The sequence below is a fragment of the Ascidia mentula genome, chromosome 4, assembly GCF_947561715.1.
Source record: "Ascidia mentula chromosome 4, kaAscMent1.1, whole genome shotgun sequence".
NCBI classification, from domain to species: Eukaryota; Metazoa; Chordata; class Ascidiacea; order Phlebobranchia; family Ascidiidae; genus Ascidia; species Ascidia mentula.
The window spans coordinates 559,060-579,013 of record NC_138569.1 but is presented as its reverse complement, the minus strand read 5'-3'; the positions used below and the strand labels follow the sequence as shown (position 1 = coordinate 579,013).

The window sequence follows — 19,954 nt, the reverse complement described above, 5'->3', positions numbered from 1 at the left end:
TGCGCAAATTAGCTCAGGGTCGCGAGTTCAAACCTCACCGGGAAATTTTGTTTTTTCTCTATCCGACTTAAAAGTGACTTTGATTCAGCTCGACTGCAAATGTCATGGCTGCGATGCCGAAGTTTGTCATGGCTCCGATTCCAGCGAATCTTATCGTAAAAATTGAACATTTGCAATTCATCATCAACAAATGACATGCGAAAAAATATAGGAAAATGCAGACAAATTAAAGAACTTTTAAACAGTGTTTGAATATTGATTAAAATGGATGATGTTTGTGGTTTAAATAGGCAGTAGTAGTGCAGTGGTTCCCAACCGTTCTGGGCGTACGCACCCCAGCGGAATGAATACAGGTATAGCAGCACCCAGTGACGGCAAACCAATAAGCGTCCGCCACGAACGAATTACACCACTGGTGAACGCTAATTGGAAACATTACCAGAGTGAGCATCAAGGAAAGCTCGTGGCATATATGAAGGTTTCAAACAGCACCACGGTTGGAGAACTCGTGATGTAAATGAAGGAGCTTCGAAAACAATTTAAAAACATAATTAACACAAAATGTATTCCATCCCACAGCGCTCACAGATCAGACTTCTTCTTTTTCATTTCTTGTTCATTCAGAAGTCGAACAACTTCTCGAACTTCTTTCAACAGTTTCTCAGTCGTCGCGATGTGAATTCTTCGTTCCTTTTCATCACTGAAGTCTCCGGCGTTCTCGTAAACGCTCAACGCCTTCTCGAATATCGGAAGCGCTTCGCGGTATTCCCCCCTATCTTTTACTCGCAGACCGTAATTGGAGAGATTAATTGCGTGGATTTGATATTTGAAGGCAGATTTTCCCAATTTTTCCTCAAAGTATTTGATGGCTGCCTCGAGGGTCTTTGATTGAGTCCACATTTGGTCTATTTCGGACTGACACAGGCCAATGTAATGCATACACGTGACATCAGCCTCGAACCTGTACTCGTAGTCTACGATCTTTATGTTCTGCAAGACGGCAAGCTGGGAACGCATTAGGGGAATCACCACGTGTTGAATGATCGGTTTAAAACGGGTCGGATCAATTTCCATCATTCTCTCAACGATAAGGCGGTCAATCTTTGTGCAAAGCTCCAAACCCGCTACCGCTATTTTGTTCTGCCCCTTGTTCTTGTGAAAGTGGGAACAGATCCTTGTGAAGAAGAAGGATTCGATTGTTTTGTTTTCTTCGAGCAATTTCACTGCGTGATCAAAAACCCCTTCCAAATTCAGTTTGTGTAAAGCTGGTGCGTTGGCCATCATTTCGTTGAGCCGTTCGTGCTGGGTCCATTCATTTAAGTTCCAGTCTTTATGGTTGACCCTATATAATAGCCCGAGATTTTACATAATTCGTTCTTTGTTGACACAAGGGAAACATACGCATATATTTATTTTAACCAACCTGCCGTGATACATAGCGGACATTTTTGCGTAGTCGTAGAGCGCGGCCATCACCGGATGACCATCCCCCAAGTTTTCGGCAATTGTAGAAAGTTTGCTTCGAACATCCGGTGAGCCGACCTCGTCGATCAATGTTTCGAATCGTTTCAATTCCTCTTCATTGTGGGTTTTTGGCTCCTCAACCAACGTTTTTTTGGGAATATATTTGTCTGGCGAAAAGAAATTTTGATAAAGTAGGATAAGACGAATTAAACAAAGCAAAAATACAAAGTAAAGTTTACTGATGTGGTTTGAGATAAGTTGACAACAAAGGTCAGTTTTACTTGCATGGGTGTTGGTTCCGTGAAGGCAAGAATAGTAAACAATGAAACGTTGAAAATTGTTATTTAAATGAAAGAAAACAAGTTGAGGTGACAATTATGTGTGAAATTTATGCTAACATCGCAAGACTTCCTAATAGCTGTGTGTTGTATACGCACAAAATGTAAGGTAGGTTAACTCACCTTCTGTTGCCCTTTGTTTCGCCACAAGCAAGAAAACCCCCAACAGGAGAATACCCTGAACGTAAAACGATCACAATTTCAGTTGGGGGAAAGTTTGCGCTCTGTGCGGTCTGTTGCCCGGTAAGCAATATTTGCACAAACCAGTCGAAATGCTTTTGAATGCAGTTTCTAGTCCATTGACACAATTGCGTAAATAATGCTACCGTGAACCGACCCCTACAGTGCCTATCCAATCTGTTAGATTTATCGTTGTTACCTCTGCGAAGTTTCCATTGTTTGTGGATAATGACGAAAATATAATGAGTTCAATTGAAAATATCCAGCTAAAGCAAATTTAAAATCACTGGACTGAATGCACCATACTGACTATTCTCTGTCTTGAAACTTTTGGTTTCAGTCAAAAACAAGCCTAGTTACATTGCGAGCGTTAGAGATGTTCGCACAAACTAATGGTGATTATCACGCGGTTACGAACTTACCAATGTGTAAAGTAAAGCTTGACCGACCGAAACACCATCAGCGTTATTTTCTTGTGGCATATTTTCCGCCAGGGAAAATAGTGTTCTTTGTTTTTTAACTGCTGCACAAAAGAGGGATTTAATAAGTGTCTTTTGTGTTTGTGAGCACGAGCATTATAACCCAAACCTTCGTCCCTTTCCTTTACAAGCACCAACCACATAACAAATGAAACCAACGACTTGGGATTTATTACATATCTGTTACTAAACTTATCAGAATATTTTGAACAAGTAAACTGTCATCTCCCGTTATACCGTTTTCTAATTACAAACCCTCACCAAACTGGATGTGGGGCACATCGTCCTTTTAACGATCTTTAAAATCTCATAACCTTACCCGTATGTTTTCCTTTCCCACTATAACAATGAGTGTGACGCCGTGTGTAAAATAGGAACCATTTGTTCAGGATCGTTGCGACAGAGAAGCGAAACTACTTGACTGACTTTATAAATACAGTTATTTCATCAGCATGCTGTAAATTTTTAACCACATGCGTCATCGTCGACTTTCAAACTTGCATTCAAATGCTGGAGATGGAACTTGATTTGTTATCTTTCCTGCAAAGGTTATTTTCCTTGTAATCCTTTCGCCTGGGTGGTTCGAAATAGTTTCGCAGAAGAAATAACCAACATTTGAATGACAACCTCGGGTTTAATACGCCCTTGTTTTTCCAGAGAACTATATTAAAAGAATCACATTAGTTTGCTCACAAAATCAACAGACACAGTGATTATGAAATGCACAGCTGGTTTTCCAAAACCAGCGCTCTGCATAACTTGCACCAAGCCTTCTACAAGGTTATACGAGTACTGTAACGTTTGATTTCAATGTTATAGAAATCTTGAGGTTGAGATTATTGTGCGGTTTTGGGTCTTGGAAAAAAAAAGAAAATTTACATAGACAGGTCGGGTACGATTTGCTTTTTTCTCTTTTCTCTCTCTTTCTTTCTCTCTCTCTCACGCAGACAAGTCGGGTACGATTTGCTTTTTTCTCTTGCTATACAAGCTGGATTGCGAAAGTTAAACACAGATTTTCGTTTAATAGTCTTGTTTAGCCCCCTGACAATAAAGGAAACAATATGGGACGTCATTATAACATTATTTAATATTTTTTCAGTCCAATATCCATATCCCACTCGAATTCCATGCCGCACGGACAACGAAAGTGTTCGCCAGGGTTTATAAGCTGCGCAAATACTTGACCACAGTCACAGTTAATTATTTTATGTTTACACACAGCATTACAACACTCAATGCTCATCGTTGTCTTAGGAAAACGATTCATCGAGTTACAGACACATATGATAGAGTACCTTTCGCATTGGTTACATTCGAAGGTGCCGTCCTCCTTTCGGAATTACGGTTGAAAGTCCTGGCAACATGGCGTAAGTCGCATTGTGCTTTGACATGTCGGACATTTGCAGACTTTACTCCCCACTTCCACAAAGAACAGTTCATCTCTGCAACATTGTACCGCCACAGTCCATTCTTTCGAGCATCCCCAGCAGCGTGTTGATTTAGATTTGGAGGAAGCCAAGATTTCCTCTTTACATTCTGGACAGTTCAAAGAAATCACACTTTCGCAAAGACTAATTGACTTGCTTTTAGGCAGGTGTTCAGGGCTTCTTGTTGGTCGTTTTCTGGTGGTCCGCTTATCGATGGGCGTGCTTGCGTGAGGTGATTCCGTGGCTTGGAACTCATCGTTCAAGTTGTGATCAACAATTGTGTTTGGCACTTTGGCACTCTCGCCCTTTGGACTCTTATCAGTTGTAGTCGCACCTTTTCCTATCAGGTTGCTCCAGAGTTGCACCTATCGCTCCAGCATGCAAATGCTTTAGTTCTGTGTTTGAACGTTTTAGTGACTGAATATTTGCAAGCTCTGGGAAATCCAATTTACGTTTTGGGCAAACTAATTGTTCGTGGCCCTTTTCCCCGCAGTATTTACAGATTGCTACCTGTCCATGGTAGGTAACATAAAATTCGCAGTCCATTATTCTGACGTAGCTTGGGATTGGGTTATCTTCTAGGTCGGATACGTTCATTGTGGCGATACGCATGCCTGAAAGCAAACCTTCTCTTCCTTTACGATGCATCATCTTGGAAACATTCCCATATTTTTTTTGTCAACTCTTCTGCTATTGCCTGGTTTGGAAAGGGCATTAAAACCCATCCTACAGCGACATTAACTTTTTCACTTTCGTAAAGTCGAAGGTGTTTTACCCCTTAAAGGGTACTAAGCTTTGCATATAGGTCGAGCACATGTTCTCTGGATGTACAGGTGATGTCAAAAGAGTTTCCTCTCATTTCAGCAATTACAGTAAGCTTTTGACTAAGTACTTTAGATTATAAAGAGTTTCTTACGCATTTTCTCTTTTCAAAATGCCTTCCGCCTTGAAACTTAGACAGTTTGGCATTCTCCATTTGGCCGACTTTTTATATGCTACTTGCGCGTAACTTTTGGCTTATCCGCCATTTCTGGCACGTCCCCACACTACGCGTGCTATGAGCAGAATATTTTGCAATTGCAATGCCCCAGCGGAATGAATAAAGGTATAGCAGCACCCAGTGGCGACAAACCAATGAGCGTCCGCCACAAATGCTGCCTCTCAGTCTGATTTTTAATGGGGGTTAAATACCATTAAAAAGTTATGCTCTCGATATGGAATTACACCACTGGTGAACGATAATTGGAAACATTACCAGAGTGAGCATCAAGGAAAGCTCGTGGCATATATGAAGGTTTCAAACAGCACCACGGTTGGAAACCTCGTGTTGTCAATGAAGGAGCTTCGAAAACAATTTAAAAACATAATTAACACAAAATGTATCTCCATCCCACAGCGCTCACAGATCAGACTTCTCTTTTATTTCTTGTTCATTCAGAAGTCGAACAACTTCTCGAACTTCTTCCAACTTTTTCTCAGTCGTCGCGATGTCTTTTCTTCGATCCTTTTCATCAATGTAGTCTCCGGCGTTTTTGTGAACGCTCAACGCCTTCTCGAATATGGGAAGTGCTTCGCGGTATTCTCCCCTACCTTTTAATCGCAGACCGTAATTGAAGAGGTTGATTGCGTGAATTTGATATTTGAAGGCAGATTTTCCCAATTTTCCCTCAAAGTATTTGATGGCTGCCTCGAGGGTCTTTGATTGAGTCCACATTTGGTCTATTTCGGACTGACACAGGCCAATGTAATGCATACACGTGATATCAGCCTTGAACCTGTACTCGTAGTCTACGATCTTTATGTTCTGCAAGACGGCAAGCTGGGAACGCATTAGGGGAATCGCCACGTGTTGAATGATCGGTTTAAAACGGGTCGGATCAATTTTCATCATTCTCTCAACGAGAAGGTGGTCAATTTTTGCGCAAAGCTCCAAACCCGCTACCGCTATTTTGTTCTGTCCCTTGTTCTTGTAAAAGTGGGAACAGATCCTTGTGAAGAAGAAGGATTCGATTGTTTTGTTTTCTTTGAGCAATTTCACTGCGTGATCAAAAACCCCGTCCAAATCCAGTTTGTGTAAAGCTGGTGCGTTGGCCATCATTGCGTTGAGCCGTTCGTACTGGGTCCATTCATCTAAGTTCCAGTCTTTATGGTTGACCCTATATAATAGCCCGGGATTTTACATCATTCGTTCTTTCTTGACACAAGGGAAACATACGCATGTATTTATTTTAACCAACCTGTCGTGATACATAGCGGACATTTTTGCGTAGTCGTAGAGCGCGGCCATCACCGGATGACCATCCCCCAAGTTTTCGGCAATTGTAGAAAGTTTGCTCCGAACATCCGGTGAGCCGACCTCGTCGATCAATGTTTCGAATCGTTCCAATTCCTCTTCATTGTGGGTTTTTGGCTTCTCAACCAACGTTTTTTTGGGAATATATTTGTCTGGCGAAAATAAATTTTGATGAAGTAGGAAAAGACGAATTAAACAAAGCAAAAATAAAGTAAAGTTTACTGATGTGCTTTGAGATAAGTTGACAACAAAGGTCAGTTTTACTTGCATGGGTGTTGGTTCCGTGAAGGCAAGAATAGTAAACAATTAAACGTTGAAAATTGTTATTTAAATGAAAGAAAACAAGTTGAGGTGACAATTATGTGTGAAATTTATGCTAACATTGCGAGACAAATTCTAATAGCTGTGTGTTGTTGTATACGTACACAACGTAGGGTAGGTTAACACAATTATAAATGAGCTTTAGGTCACACAACTTTAATTATAACTCACCTTCTGTTGCCCTTTGTTTCGCCACAAGGAAGAAAACGCCCAACAGGAGGATACCCTGAAATAAAACGATAACAAAATTGCAGTTAGGGGAAAGTTTGCGCTCTGTGCGGTCTGTTGCCAGGTAAGCAATATTTGCATACAACAATCGGAATGCTTTTGTATGCAGTTTGTGGCCACACAATTCCGTAAGTAATGCTACCGTGAACCGACCCCTAGTCCCTATCCAATCTGTTAGATTTATCGTTGTTACCTCTGCGAAGTTTCCATTGTTTGTGGATAATGACGAAAATATAATGAGTTCAATTGAAAATATCCAGCTAAAGCAAATTTAAAATCACTGGACTGAATGCACCATACTGACTATTCTCTGTCTTGAAACTTTTGGTTTCAGTCAAAAACAAGCCTAGTTACATTGCGAGCGTTAGAGATGTTCGCACAAACTAATCGTGATTATCACGCGGTAACGAACTTACCAATGTGTAAAGTAAAGCTTGACCGACCGAAACACCATCAGCGTTATTTTCTTGTGGCATATTTTCCGTCAGGGAAAATAGTGTCCTTTGTTTTTTAACTGCTGCACAAAACAGAGGTTTAATAAGTGTCTTTTGTGTTTGTGAGCACGAACGTTATATCCCAAACCTTCGTCCCTGTCCTTTACAAGCACCAACAACCACGTAACAAATGAAACCAACGACTTGGTGTTTATTATATATCTGCTACTAAACTTAACAGAATATTTTGAACAAGTAAACTGTCATCTCCCGTTACACTGTTTCCTAATTACAAACCCTCACCAAACTGGATGTGGGGCACATCGTCCTTTTAACGATCTTTAAAATCTCATAACCTTACCCGTATGTTTTCCTTTCCCACTATAACAATGAGTGTGACGCCGTGTGTAAAAAAGGAACCATTTGTTCAGGATCGTTGCGACAGAGAAGCGAAACTACTTGACTGACTTTATAAATACAGTTATTTCATCAGCATGCTGTAAATTTTTAACCACATGCGTCATCGTCGACTTTCAAACTTGCATTCAAATGCTGGAGATGGAACTTGATTTTTTCTGAAAGTTATTGTTTATGTAATCCTTTCTGCCCGGGTGGATCGAAATAGTTTCGCAGAACAAATAACCAACATTTGAATGACAACCTCGGGTTTACTTGTTTTTGCAGAGCACTATATTAAAAGAATCACATTAGTTTGATCTCAAAATCAACAGACACAGTGATTATGAAATGCACAGCTGGTTTTCCACAACCAGTGCTCTGTATAACTTGCACCAAGCCTTCTACAAGGTTATACGGGTACTTTAACTTATGATATCAATGTTATATAAATATTGGGGTGGAAATTATTGTGCGGTTTTGGGTCTTGAAAAAAAAAGAAAATTTACATAGACAGGTGGGGGACGATTTGCTTTTTTCTCTTGCTACACAAGCTGGATTGCGAAAGTTAAACACAGATTTTCGTTTAATAGTCTTGTTTAGCCCCCTGACAATAAAGGAAACAATATGGGACGTAATTATAACATTATTTAATATTTTTTCAGTCCAATATCGATGTCCTACTCAAATTCAATGCCGCACGGACAACGAAAGCGTTCGCCAGGGTTTATAAGCTGCGCAAATACTTTGCCACAGTCACAGTTAATTATTTTATGTTTACACACAGCATTACAACACTCAATGCTCATCGTTGACTTAGGAACGCGATTCATCGAGTTACAGACACATATGGTAGAGTACCTTTCGCATTGGATACATTCGAAGGTGCCGTCCTCCTTTCGGAATTCCGGTTGGAAGTCCTGGCAACATGGCATAAGCCGCATTGTGCTTCCACATGTCGGATATTTGCAGACTTTACTCCCCACTTCCACAAGGAACAGTTCATCTCTGCAACATTGTACCGCTGCAGTCCATTCTTTCGAGCATCCCCAGCAGCGTGTTGATTTAGATTTGGAGGAAACCAAGATTTCCTCCTCACATTCTGGACAGTTCAAAGAAATCACTTTCGCAGTGACTAATTAACTTTTAGGCAGGTCTTCAGGGTTTTTTGTTGGTCGTTTTCTGGTGGTTATCAATGGGCGTGACTGCGTGAGGTGATTCCGTGGCTTGGAACTCATCGGTTAAGTTATGATCAGCAATTGTGTCTGGCACTTTGGCACCATCGCCCTTTGGACTCTTATCAGTTGTAGTCGCACCTTTTCCTAAGAGGTTGCTCCGAAGTTTCACCTGACGCTCTAGGGTTTTTGTTACCATGCTTTTGATTTAGTTCTGTGTTTGAACGTTTTGGTGACTGAATGTTTGCAAGCTCTGGGAAATCCAATTTACGTTTTGGGCAAACGAATTGTTTGTTACCGTTTTCCCCGCAGTATTTACAGGTTGCTACCTGACCATGGTATGTAACATAAAATTCGCAGTCCATTATTCTGATGTAGCTTGGGATTGGGTTATCTTCTAGGTCGGATACGTTCATTGTGGCGATACGCATGCCTGAAAGCAAACCTTCTCTTCCTTTACGATGTATCATCTTGGAGACATTTCCATGTTTTTTGTCAACTCTTCTGCTATTGCCTGGTTTGGAAAGGCACTAAAACCCATCCTACAGCGACATTAACTTTGTCGCTTTCGTAAAGTCGTAGGTGTTTTATCCCTTCAAGGGTACTAAGCTTTGCATATAGGTCGAGCACATGTTCTCTGGATGTACAGGTGATGTCAAAAGAGTTTCCCCTCATTTCAGCAATTCCAGTAAGCTTTTTGACTAAGTACTTTAGATTATAAAGAGTTTCTTACGCATTTTCTCTTTTCAAAATGCCTTCCGCCTTGAAACTTAGACAGTTTGGCATTCTCCATTCGGCCGACTTTTTATATGCTACTTGCGCGTAACTTTTGGCTCGTCCGCCATTTCTGGCACGTCCCCACACTACGCGTGCTATGGGTAGAATATTTTGCAATTGCAAGCCCCAGCGGAATGAATAAAGGTATAGCAGCACCCAGTGGCTGCAAACCAATGAACGTCCGCCACGAATGCTGCAAACAAACATTCTGTCTGACTCTTAATGGGGATCTAATATTATTAATAAGTTATGCTCTCGATATGGCATTATACCACTGGTGAACGATAATTGGATAGATTACCAGAGTGAGCATCAAGGAAAGCTCGTGGCATATATGAAGGTTTCAAACAGCACCACGGTTGGAAACCTCGTGATGTAAATGAAGGAGCTTCGAAAACAATTTAAAAACATAATTAACACAAAATGTATCTCCATCCCACAGCGCTCACAGATCAGACTTCTTCTTTTTCATTTCTTGTTCATTCAGAAGTCGAACAACTTCTCGAACTTCTTTCAACTTTTTCTCAGTCGTCGCGATGTGATTTCTTCGATCCTTTTCATCAATGTAGTCTCCGGCGTTCTCGTAAACGCTCAACGCCTTCTCGAATATCGGAAGTGCTTCGCGGTATTCCCCCCTATCTTTTACTCGCAGACCGTAATTGGAGAGATTAATTGCGTGGATTTGATATTTGAAGGCAGATTTTCCCAATTTTTCCTCAAAGTATTTTATGGCTGCCTCGAGGGTCTTTGATTGAGTCCACATTTGGTGTATTTCGGACTGACACAGGCCAATGTAATGCATACACGTGACATCAGCCTCGAACCTGTACTCGTAGTCTACGATCTTTATGTTCTGCAAGACGGCAAGCTGGGAACGCATTAGGGGAATCATCACGTGTTGAATGATCGGTTTAAAACGGGTCGGATCAATTTCCATCATTCTCTCAACAAGAAGGCGGCCAATCTCTGCGCAAAGCTCCAAACCCGCTACCGCTATTTTGTTCTGTCCCTTGTTCTTGTAAAAGTGGGAACAGATCCTTGTGAAGAAGAAGGATTCGATTGTTTTGTTTTCTTCGAGCAATTTCACTGCGTGATCATAAACCCCTTCCAAATTCAGTTTGTGTAAAGCTGGTGCGTTGGCCATCATTGCGTTGAGCCGTTCGTACTGGGTCCATTCATCTAAGTTCCAGTCTTTATGGTTGACCCTATATAATAGCCCGGGATTTTACATCATTCGTTCTTTCTTGACACAAGGGAAACATACGCATGTATTTATTTTAACCAACCTGTCGTGATACATAGCGGACATTTTTGCGTAGTCGTAGAGCGCGGCCATCACCGGATGACCATCCCCCAAGTTTTCGGCAATTGTAGAAAGTTTGCTCCGAACATCCGGTGAGCCGACCTCGTCGATCAATGTTTCGAATCGTTCCAATTCCTCTTCATTGTGGGTTTTTGGCTTCTCAACCAACGTTTTTTTGGGAATATATTTGTCTGGCGAAAATAAATTTTGATGAAGTAGGAAAAGACGAATTAAACAAAGCAAAAATAAAGTAAAGTTTACTGATGTGCTTTGAGATAAGTTGACAACAAAGGTCAGTTTTACTTGCATGGGTGTTGGTTCCGTGAAGGCAAGAATAGTAAACAATTAAACGTTGAAAATTGTTATTTAAATGAAAGAAAACAAGTTGAGGTGACAATTATGTGTGAAATTTATGCTAACATTGCGAGACAAATTCTAATAGCTGTGTGTTGTTGTATACGTACACAACGTAGGGTAGGTTAACACAATTATAAATGAGCTTTAGGTCACACAACTTTAATTATAACTCACCTTCTGTTGCCCTTTGTTTCGCCACAAGGAAGAAAACGCCCAACAGGAGGATACCCTGAAATAAAACGATAACAAAATTGCAGTTAGGGGAAAGTTTGCGCTCTGTGCGGTCTGTTGCCAGGTAAGCAATATTTGCATACAACAATCGGAATGCTTTTGTATGCAGTTTGTGGCCACACAATTCCGTAAGTAATGCTACCGTGAACCGACCCCTAGTCCCTATCCAATCTGTTAGATTTATCGTTGTTACCTCTGCGAAGTTTCCATTGTTTGTGGATAATGACGAAAATATAATGAGTTCAATTGAAAATATCCAGCTAAAGCAAATTTAAAATCACTGGACTGAATGCACCATACTGACTATTCTCTGTCTTGAAACTTTTGGTTTCAGTCAAAAACAAGCCTAGTTACATTGCGAGCGTTAGAGATGTTCGCACAAACTAATCGTGATTATCACGCGGTAACGAACTTACCAATGTGTAAAGTAAAGCTTGACCGACCGAAACACCATCAGCGTTATTTTCTTGTGGCATATTTTCCGTCAGGGAAAATAGTGTCCTTTGTTTTTTAACTGCTGCACAAAACAGAGGTTTAATAAGTGTCTTTTGTGTTTGTGAGCACGAACGTTATATCCCAAACCTTCGTCCCTGTCCTTTACAAGCACCAACAACCACGTAACAAATGAAACCAACGACTTGGTGTTTATTATATATCTGCTACTAAACTTAACAGAATATTTTGAACAAGTAAACTGTCATCTCCCGTTACACTGTTTCCTAATTACAAACCCTCACCAAACTGGATGTGGGGCACATCGTCCTTTTAACGATCTTTAAAATCTCATAACCTTACCCGTATGTTTTCCTTTCCCACTATAACAATGAGTGTGACGCCGTGTGTAAAAAAGGAACCATTTGTTCAGGATCGTTGCGACAGAGAAGCGAAACTACTTGACTGACTTTATAAATACAGTTATTTCATCAGCATGCTGTAAATTTTTAACCACATGCGTCATCGTCGACTTTCAAACTTGCATTCAAATGCTGGAGATGGAACTTGATTTTTTCTGAAAGTTATTGTTTATGTAATCCTTTCTGCCCGGGTGGATCGAAATAGTTTCGCAGAACAAATAACCAACATTTGAATGACAACCTCGGGTTTACTTGTTTTTGCAGAGCACTATATTAAAAGAATCACATTAGTTTGATCTCAAAATCAACAGACACAGTGATTATGAAATGCACAGCTGGTTTTCCACAACCAGTGCTCTGTATAACTTGCACCAAGCCTTCTACAAGGTTATACGGGTACTTTAACTTATGATATCAATGTTATATAAATATTGGGGTGGAAATTATTGTGCGGTTTTGGGTCTTGAAAAAAAAAGAAAATTTACATAGACAGGTGGGGGACGATTTGCTTTTTTCTCTTGCTACACAAGCTGGATTGCGAAAGTTAAACACAGATTTTCGTTTAATAGTCTTGTTTAGCCCCCTGACAATAAAGGAAACAATATGGGACGTAATTATAACATTATTTAATATTTTTTCAGTCCAATATCGATGTCCTACTCAAATTCAATGCCGCACGGACAACGAAAGCGTTCGCCAGGGTTTATAAGCTGCGCAAATACTTTGCCACAGTCACAGTTAATTATTTTATGTTTACACACAGCATTACAACACTCAATGCTCATCGTTGACTTAGGAACGCGATTCATCGAGTTACAGACACATATGGTAGAGTACCTTTCGCATTGGATACATTCGAAGGTGCCGTCCTCCTTTCGGAATTCCGGTTGGAAGTCCTGGCAACATGGCATAAGCCGCATTGTGCTTCCACATGTCGGATATTTGCAGACTTTACTCCCCACTTCCACAAGGAACAGTTCATCTCTGCAACATTGTACCGCTGCAGTCCATTCTTTCGAGCATCCCCAGCAGCGTGTTGATTTAGATTTGGAGGAAACCAAGATTTCCTCCTCACATTCTGGACAGTTCAAAGAAATCACTTTCGCAGTGACTAATTAACTTTTAGGCAGGTCTTCAGGGTTTTTTGTTGGTCGTTTTCTGGTGGTTATCAATGGGCGTGACTGCGTGAGGTGATTCCGTGGCTTGGAACTCATCGGTTAAGTTATGATCAGCAATTGTGTCTGGCACTTTGGCACCATCGCCCTTTGGACTCTTATCAGTTGTAGTCGCACCTTTTCCTAAGAGGTTGCTCCGAAGTTTCACCTGACGCTCTAGGGTTTTTGTTACCATGCTTTTGATTTAGTTCTGTGTTTGAACGTTTTGGTGACTGAATGTTTGCAAGCTCTGGGAAATCCAATTTACGTTTTGGGCAAACGAATTGTTTGTTACCGTTTTCCCCGCAGTATTTACAGGTTGCTACCTGACCATGGTATGTAACATAAAATTCGCAGTCCATTATTCTGATGTAGCTTGGGATTGGGTTATCTTCTAGGTCGGATACGTTCATTGTGGCGATACGCATGCCTGAAAGCAAACCTTCTCTTCCTTTACGATGTATCATCTTGGAGACATTTCCATGTTTTTTGTCAACTCTTCTGCTATTGCCTGGTTTGGAAAGGCACTAAAACCCATCCTACAGCGACATTAACTTTGTCGCTTTCGTAAAGTCGTAGGTGTTTTATCCCTTCAAGGGTACTAAGCTTTGCATATAGGTCGAGCACATGTTCTCTGGATGTACAGGTGATGTCAAAAGAGTTTCCCCTCATTTCAGCAATTCCAGTAAGCTTTTTGACTAAGTACTTTAGATTATAAAGAGTTTCTTACGCATTTTCTCTTTTCAAAATGCCTTCCGCCTTGAAACTTAGACAGTTTGGCATTCTCCATTCGGCCGACTTTTTATATGCTACTTGCGCGTAACTTTTGGCTCGTCCGCCATTTCTGGCACGTCCCCACACTACGCGTGCTATGGGTAGAATATTTTGCAATTGCAAGCCCCAGCGGAATGAATAAAGGTATAGCAGCACCCAGTGGCTGCAAACCAATGAACGTCCGCCACGAATGCTGCAAACAAACATTCTGTCTGACTCTTAATGGGGATCTAATATTATTAATAAGTTATGCTCTCGATATGGCATTATACCACTGGTGAACGATAATTGGATAGATTACCAGAGTGAGTATCAAGGAAAGCTCGTGGCATATATGAAGGTTTCAAACAGCACCACGGTTGGAAACCTCGTGATGTAAATGAAGGAGCTTCGAAAACAATTTAAAAACATAATTAACATAAAATGTATTCCATCCCACAGCGCTCACAGATCAGACTTCTTCTTTTTTATTTCTTGTTCATTCAGAAGTCGAACCACTTCTCGAACTTCTTTCAACTTTTTCTCAGTCGCCGCGATGTGATTTCTTCGATCCTTTTCATCACTGAAGTCCCCGGCGTTCTCGTAAACGCTCAACGCCTTCTCGAATATGGGAAGTGCTTCGCGGTATTCTCCCCTACCTTTTAATCGCAGACCGTAATTGAAGAGGTTGATTGCGTGAATTTGATATTTGAAGGCAGATTTTCCCAATTTTCCCTCAAAGTATTTGATGGCTGCCTCGAGGGTCTTTGATTGAGTCCACATTTGGTCTATTTCGGACTGACACAGGCCAATGTAATGCATACACGTGATATCAGCCTCGAACCTGTACTCGTAGTCCACGATCTTTATGTTCTGCAAGACGGCAAGCTGGGAACGCATTAGGGGAATCACCACGTGTTGAATGATCGGTTTAAAACGGGTCGGATCAATTTTCATCATTCTCTCAACAAGAAGGTGGTCAATTTTTGCGCAAAGCTCCAAACCCGCTACCGCTATTTTGTTCTGTCCCTTGTTCTTGTAAAAGTGGGAACAGATCCTCGTGAAGAAGAAGGATTCGATTGTTTTGTTTTCTTCGAGCAATTTCACTGCGTGATCAAAAACCCCGTCCAAATCCAGTTTGTGTAAAGCTGGTGCGTTGGCCATCATTTCGTTGAGCCGTTCGTACTGGGTCCATTCATCTAAGTTCCAGTCTTTATGGTTGACCCTATATGTAATAGCCCGAGATTTTACATCATTCGTTCTTTGTTGACACAAGAGCAACAAACGCATATATTTATTTTAACCAACCTGCCGTGGTACATAGCGGACATTTTTGCGTAGTCGTAGAGCGCGGCCATCACCTGATGACCATCCCCCAAGTTTTCGGCAATTGTAGAAAGTTTGCTCCGAACATCCGGTGAGCCGACCTCGTCGATCAATGTTTCGAATCGTTCCAATTCCTCTTTATTGTGGGTTTTTGACTCCTCAACCACAGTAGTTTTGGGAATATATTTGTCTGGCAGTATAAACAGTTACACGTACATGATGGTTTTCTCTTTACTTCAAATAAATGATTTCCAATATTCAAAAAGAACTTTTGATAAAGTAGAATAAGACGAATTAAACAAAGCAAAAATACAAAGTAAAGTTTACGGATGTGCTTTGAGATAAGTTGACAACAAAGGTCAGTTTTACTTGCATGGGTGTTGGTTCCGTGAAGGCAAGAATAGTAAACAATGAAACGTTGAAAATTGTTATTTAAATGAAAGAAAACAAGTTGAGGTGACAATTATGTGTGAAATTTATGCTAACATCGCAAGACTTCCTAATAGCTGTGTGTTGTATACGCACAAAATGTAAGGTAGGTTAACACAATTATAAATGAGTTTTGGGTCACACAACTTTAATTATAACTCACCTTCTGTTGCCCTTTGTTTCGCCACAAGGAAGAAAACCCCCAACAGGAGGATACCCTGAAATAAAACGATCACAATTTCAGTTGGGAGAAAGTCTGCGCTATGTGTGGTTTGTTGCCATGTGAGCGATATTTGCATACAACAATCGGAATTCTTGTGTATGCAGTTTCTAGTCCATTGACACAATTGCGTAAATAATGCTACCGTGAACCGACCCCTAGTCACAATCCAATCTGTTAGATTTATCGTTGTTACCTCTGCGTTGTTTCCATTGTTTGTGGATAATGACGAAAATATAATGAGTTCAATTGAAAATATCCAGCTAAAGCAAATTTAAAATCACTGGACTAAATGCACCATACTGACTATTCTCTGTCTTGAAACTTTTGGTTTTAGTCAAAAACAAGCCTAGTTACATTGCGAGCATTGAGGATGTTCGCACAAACTAATCGTGATTATCACGCGGTAACGAACTTACCAATGTGTAAAGTAAAGCTTGACCGACCGAAACACCATCAGCGTTATTTTCTTGTGGCATATTTTCCGTCAGGGAAAATAGTGTCCTTTGTTTTTTAACTGCTGGACAAAAGGGGGGTTTAATAAGTGTCTTTTGTGTTTGCAAGCACGAACATTATAACCCAAACCTTCGTCCCTGTCCTTTGCAAGCACCAACAAAAACGTAACAAATGAAACCGACGACTTGGGACTTATGACATATCTGTTACTAAACTTATCAGAATATTTTGAAAAGTAAACTGTCATCTACCGTTATATCGTTTGCTAATTGCTCCTAATAATGTCAAAAACCCACCGACGACCATCAGGAGTAATAGTATCAAAAGCGCATAACGGCACAACCCTACTCGTCATACAAACGCTCACCAAACTGGGTGTGAAATACATCGTCCTTTTTACGATCTTTAAAATCTCATAACCTTACCTGTATGTTTTCCTTTCCCACTATAACAATGAGTGCGACGCCGCGTGTCAGTTTACCTTTATGTAAAAAGAGGAACCATTTGTTCAGGATCGTTGCGACACCGAAGCGCAACTACTTGACTGACTTTATAAATACAGTTATTTCATCAGCATGCTGTCAATTTTTAACCACACGCGTCATCGTCGACTTTCAAACTTGCATTCAAATGCTGGAAATGGAACTTGATTTTTTCTGAAAGTTATTTTTCATGTAATCCTTTCCCCTAGGTGGATCGAAATAGTTTCGCAGAAGAAATGACCAACATTTGAATGACAACCTCGGGTTTACTTGTTTTTACAGAGCACTATATTAAAAAAATTACATTAGTTTGCTCACAAAATCAACAGACACAGTGATTATGAAATACACAGTTGGTTTTCCAAAACCAGTGTTCTGCATAACTTGCACCAAGCCTTCTACAAGGATATACGAGGACTTTAACTTATGATATCAATGTTATATAAATCTTGGGGTGGAGATTATTGTGCGGTTTTGGGCCTTGAAAAAAAAGAAAACTTACCTAGACAAGTCGGGTACGATTTGCTTTTTTCTCTTTTTTCTCTCTCTCACGCAGACAAGTCGGGTACGAAACGAACAACGACACTCTCTACAGGTTCACTGTTGTAATTTAGGTGCAGGATGCGCAACACTTTTATCGACATTCTGGGTCGAGGTTCCCCTGGTATCGCAGCAGTTCAGTTTGAAATTTGCAGTGATTTTATTTACTGCATAGTTCAACCAACACAAACATGTGTTCACTAGTTTGCGCTTATACGATAAAAGTTCGCGATCGTTTGGGACAACACAAGTTAGATTGCCAGAGTTCCCATCTGAAACTAAACGCTACCTATTGCGGCCGACGTTGCAGGGCATGAGCCTTGGGGATAGAATTTGGCATCTCCTTTGTTTTGGTTTCGAAATAATCAATCTTCCAATTATTATTCTTACCAAGTGGCAATGTGAAGACATAAGGCATGCAATGTTAACTTCCATCCTTTTTACATCAACAGTTTAAGTAGCAACCAATAGAGTATAGAATAGAATGCCCTACCCCGGTTCTTGCGGTGGACCGAGGCATGCAAACCGTGCACTTGTCAAGCGATAGTAGTAGACTAGAATGACCAACTGCAACACAGGTATACGCTGGCACATGAGCTAGCATTTAACCGTTTACATGGGAAAAACAGGATTTATAATTCAGCTTGGTAATTACAAGGTCGTTGCAAGGTCGCCTGATGAACGACTTGAGCAATGATACATGTAATAAAAACACTTTGTCCTGAAACCCAGAAAATGTTTCAGTCAGGTGTGAATTAAGACTTTAAAAACGTTACCAATGAGTCACCAACTTTACCAGATTCGGGAAAGTGGAACAATTGACTTCCGTATCTCGCATATTTATTTACACACTAATTAAAACCGCCCTTGCAATGTAGTGGAAAACCTAACATACTATTGTGGCACCGCCTACACTGGAAAATTCACGCGAAACCTTGCGATGAAATTAAACCCTCTGACATCCAATTATATCGAAGCTCTACAGACCAAAATGAATTGCTTGGTCGATGTTTCAGTCGTTATCCAACCGACCTCCATCAGAACTTCACTTTTAATAAATAATATGCCTTGTAGCGTCACCAACAAAGCCATCCCTGGTACACCACCATCACGGGTACCATCGCTTCAAGTCACCGCTACAAGCAGTCGGTCTCTATATTGTGCAGATCTTCACTTCTGTGCGACAAATTTTCCTCCCTAACAGCAGTTGTCACGTGACCAGCGTATTGCATCCCATTTCCCCCCCATGTTTATTGTGTATGTATGACCCAGAATATGGTGAAAATAAATTTATAGGATTTATATACATATGTATTTCAAGTGTCACAAAAACTGGGTCATTACAAAGCAGTAACAAGAATATTTTTTGAACATTCCGAATCGTTGATAGTGTTCGCTCGAGGTGATGTCGCACTGACGTCATTCACTGAGGTAGATAGGTTGTTGGTTTGTGATGTCACAGTGTTGATATCATAACTTTTAGAGCTTCGTGAAAAAATGTTAGTGAACCGGGATGCGGTGGCGCAGAGTGGAGTCAACCAGAATGTCCGCATGTCCTTTCTCCTTATACACGTGAAATAGAACATTCCAGAACCCTTGAAACACATCACGTGTCAAGCGCAGTACCAGGTTGACCGGTAAGTGAATATATTTTAAGGTTTTAAATAGCATGTTGTTTAGCATGGTTGTGATGTAACAATCAAATGCAAACATGTTTAGTAAACGCACAAATAGTGAACACAGGTTTGTGTTTGCAAAGTGCATATTAGTAACCTACCATGCTAATTAAAACACTCATATAGCTTTGATATTTAGAAAGGGATTGCTTTTTCTGCACAAGTTTTGTGACAATTTTAAGTGTAAACAAACCTGGAGGGCGTTGAAGACTGCGTAGAACCAACTTGTCACACGTAAATAAGTCTCATCAGTCGAAAACACCATGAAAAACCCAAATATCCAAGTGAAGCCCATTGTAAACGCCATCGTACAAGCCATCATGACGTACTGAGATTTCTTTTTCTTCTTAGCTGATGATCTTATCTGCAAAATATTATGTGTTACAATGGACGGTTTGGACCTAGTCCAAATCAATGGCACAATTTGTAAAATAAAACCACAAAAAGAAAGTATTAGAATCCAGGAACAATGGTTACCAGCTTTTCTACGTGTTTATAAGTGTGAGTTTGATATTATGCAATGTATTGGAAAATCTGCTCGCAAGCATGGGCAGCGTTTCAAAAAGAACACTGTGTTGTTAATTGTAAATCTTGTCTATAAAATTGCCAACACACAACTTCTGTCACTGAGCTAACTTTGCTAACATTTGGTACTTGAATC

General features: G+C 40.5%; 4 protein-coding genes and 1 pseudogene across 9 annotated transcripts; all 5 read right to left on the bottom strand.

Annotated features, from left to right (window-relative positions):
* Positions 1-232: 232 nt before the first annotated feature.
* Positions 233-3,218, bottom strand: LOC145899035 (uncharacterized). The gene is made up of 4 exons (XM_082987746.1): positions 2,405-3,218; positions 1,926-1,980; positions 1,424-1,631; positions 233-1,342 (listed from the first exon to the last, which is right to left on the bottom strand). The coding sequence occupies exons 1-4, from the start codon at positions 2,462-2,464 to the stop codon at positions 583-585; spliced, it is 1,083 nt and encodes a 360-aa protein (XP_082843872.1). The 5' UTR covers positions 2,465-3,218; the 3' UTR covers positions 233-582.
* A 517-nt stretch (positions 3,219-3,735) lies between these two features.
* Positions 3,736-4,916, bottom strand: LOC145899256 (uncharacterized; annotated as a pseudogene).
* A 68-nt stretch (positions 4,917-4,984) lies between these two features.
* Positions 4,985-7,375, bottom strand: LOC145898754 (uncharacterized). Its single transcript, XM_082987344.1, has 6 exons — positions 7,313-7,375; positions 7,147-7,247; positions 6,674-6,728; positions 6,126-6,333; positions 5,292-6,044; positions 4,985-5,230 (listed from the first exon to the last, which is right to left on the bottom strand). Exons 2-6 carry the CDS (start codon positions 7,204-7,206, stop codon positions 5,155-5,157), a joined length of 1,152 nt encoding a protein of 383 aa, XP_082843470.1. The 5' UTR covers positions 7,207-7,247; positions 7,313-7,375; the 3' UTR covers positions 4,985-5,154.
* Positions 7,376-9,572: 2,197 nt separating this feature from the next.
* On the bottom strand, positions 9,573-12,205 carry LOC145898753 (uncharacterized). Of its 2 annotated transcripts, XM_082987343.1 has the most exons (6): positions 11,986-12,205; positions 11,820-11,920; positions 11,347-11,401; positions 10,799-11,006; positions 9,962-10,717; positions 9,761-9,900 (listed from the first exon to the last, which is right to left on the bottom strand). In XM_082987343.1, the coding sequence occupies exons 2-6, from the start codon at positions 11,877-11,879 to the stop codon at positions 9,825-9,827; spliced, it is 1,155 nt and encodes a 384-aa protein (XP_082843469.1). In that variant the 5' UTR covers positions 11,880-11,920; positions 11,986-12,205; the 3' UTR covers positions 9,761-9,824. The 2 variants fall into 2 exon arrangements, with proteins under 2 accessions (XP_082843467.1, XP_082843469.1); XM_082987341.1 differs by having other exon boundaries at positions 9,573-9,900; positions 11,820-12,205.
* A 174-nt stretch (positions 12,206-12,379) lies between these two features.
* On the bottom strand, positions 12,380-17,233 carry LOC145898751 (uncharacterized). 5 transcript variants are annotated; one of them, XM_082987337.1, is made up of 6 exons: positions 16,725-16,953; positions 16,559-16,659; positions 16,083-16,137; positions 15,473-15,680; positions 13,095-15,389; positions 12,380-12,412 (listed from the first exon to the last, which is right to left on the bottom strand). In XM_082987337.1, exons 1-5 carry the CDS (start codon positions 16,840-16,842, stop codon positions 14,630-14,632), a joined length of 1,242 nt encoding a protein of 413 aa, XP_082843463.1. In that variant the 5' UTR covers positions 16,843-16,953; the 3' UTR covers positions 12,380-12,412; positions 13,095-14,629. The 5 variants fall into 5 exon arrangements, with proteins under 5 accessions (XP_082843463.1, XP_082843462.1, XP_082843464.1 ...); XM_082987336.1 differs by lacking the exon at positions 12,380-12,412 and adding an exon at positions 12,444-12,525; XM_082987338.1 differs by lacking the exon at positions 12,380-12,412 and having other exon boundaries at positions 14,397-15,389; positions 16,559-16,656.
* Positions 17,234-19,954: the final 2,721 nt, after the last annotated feature.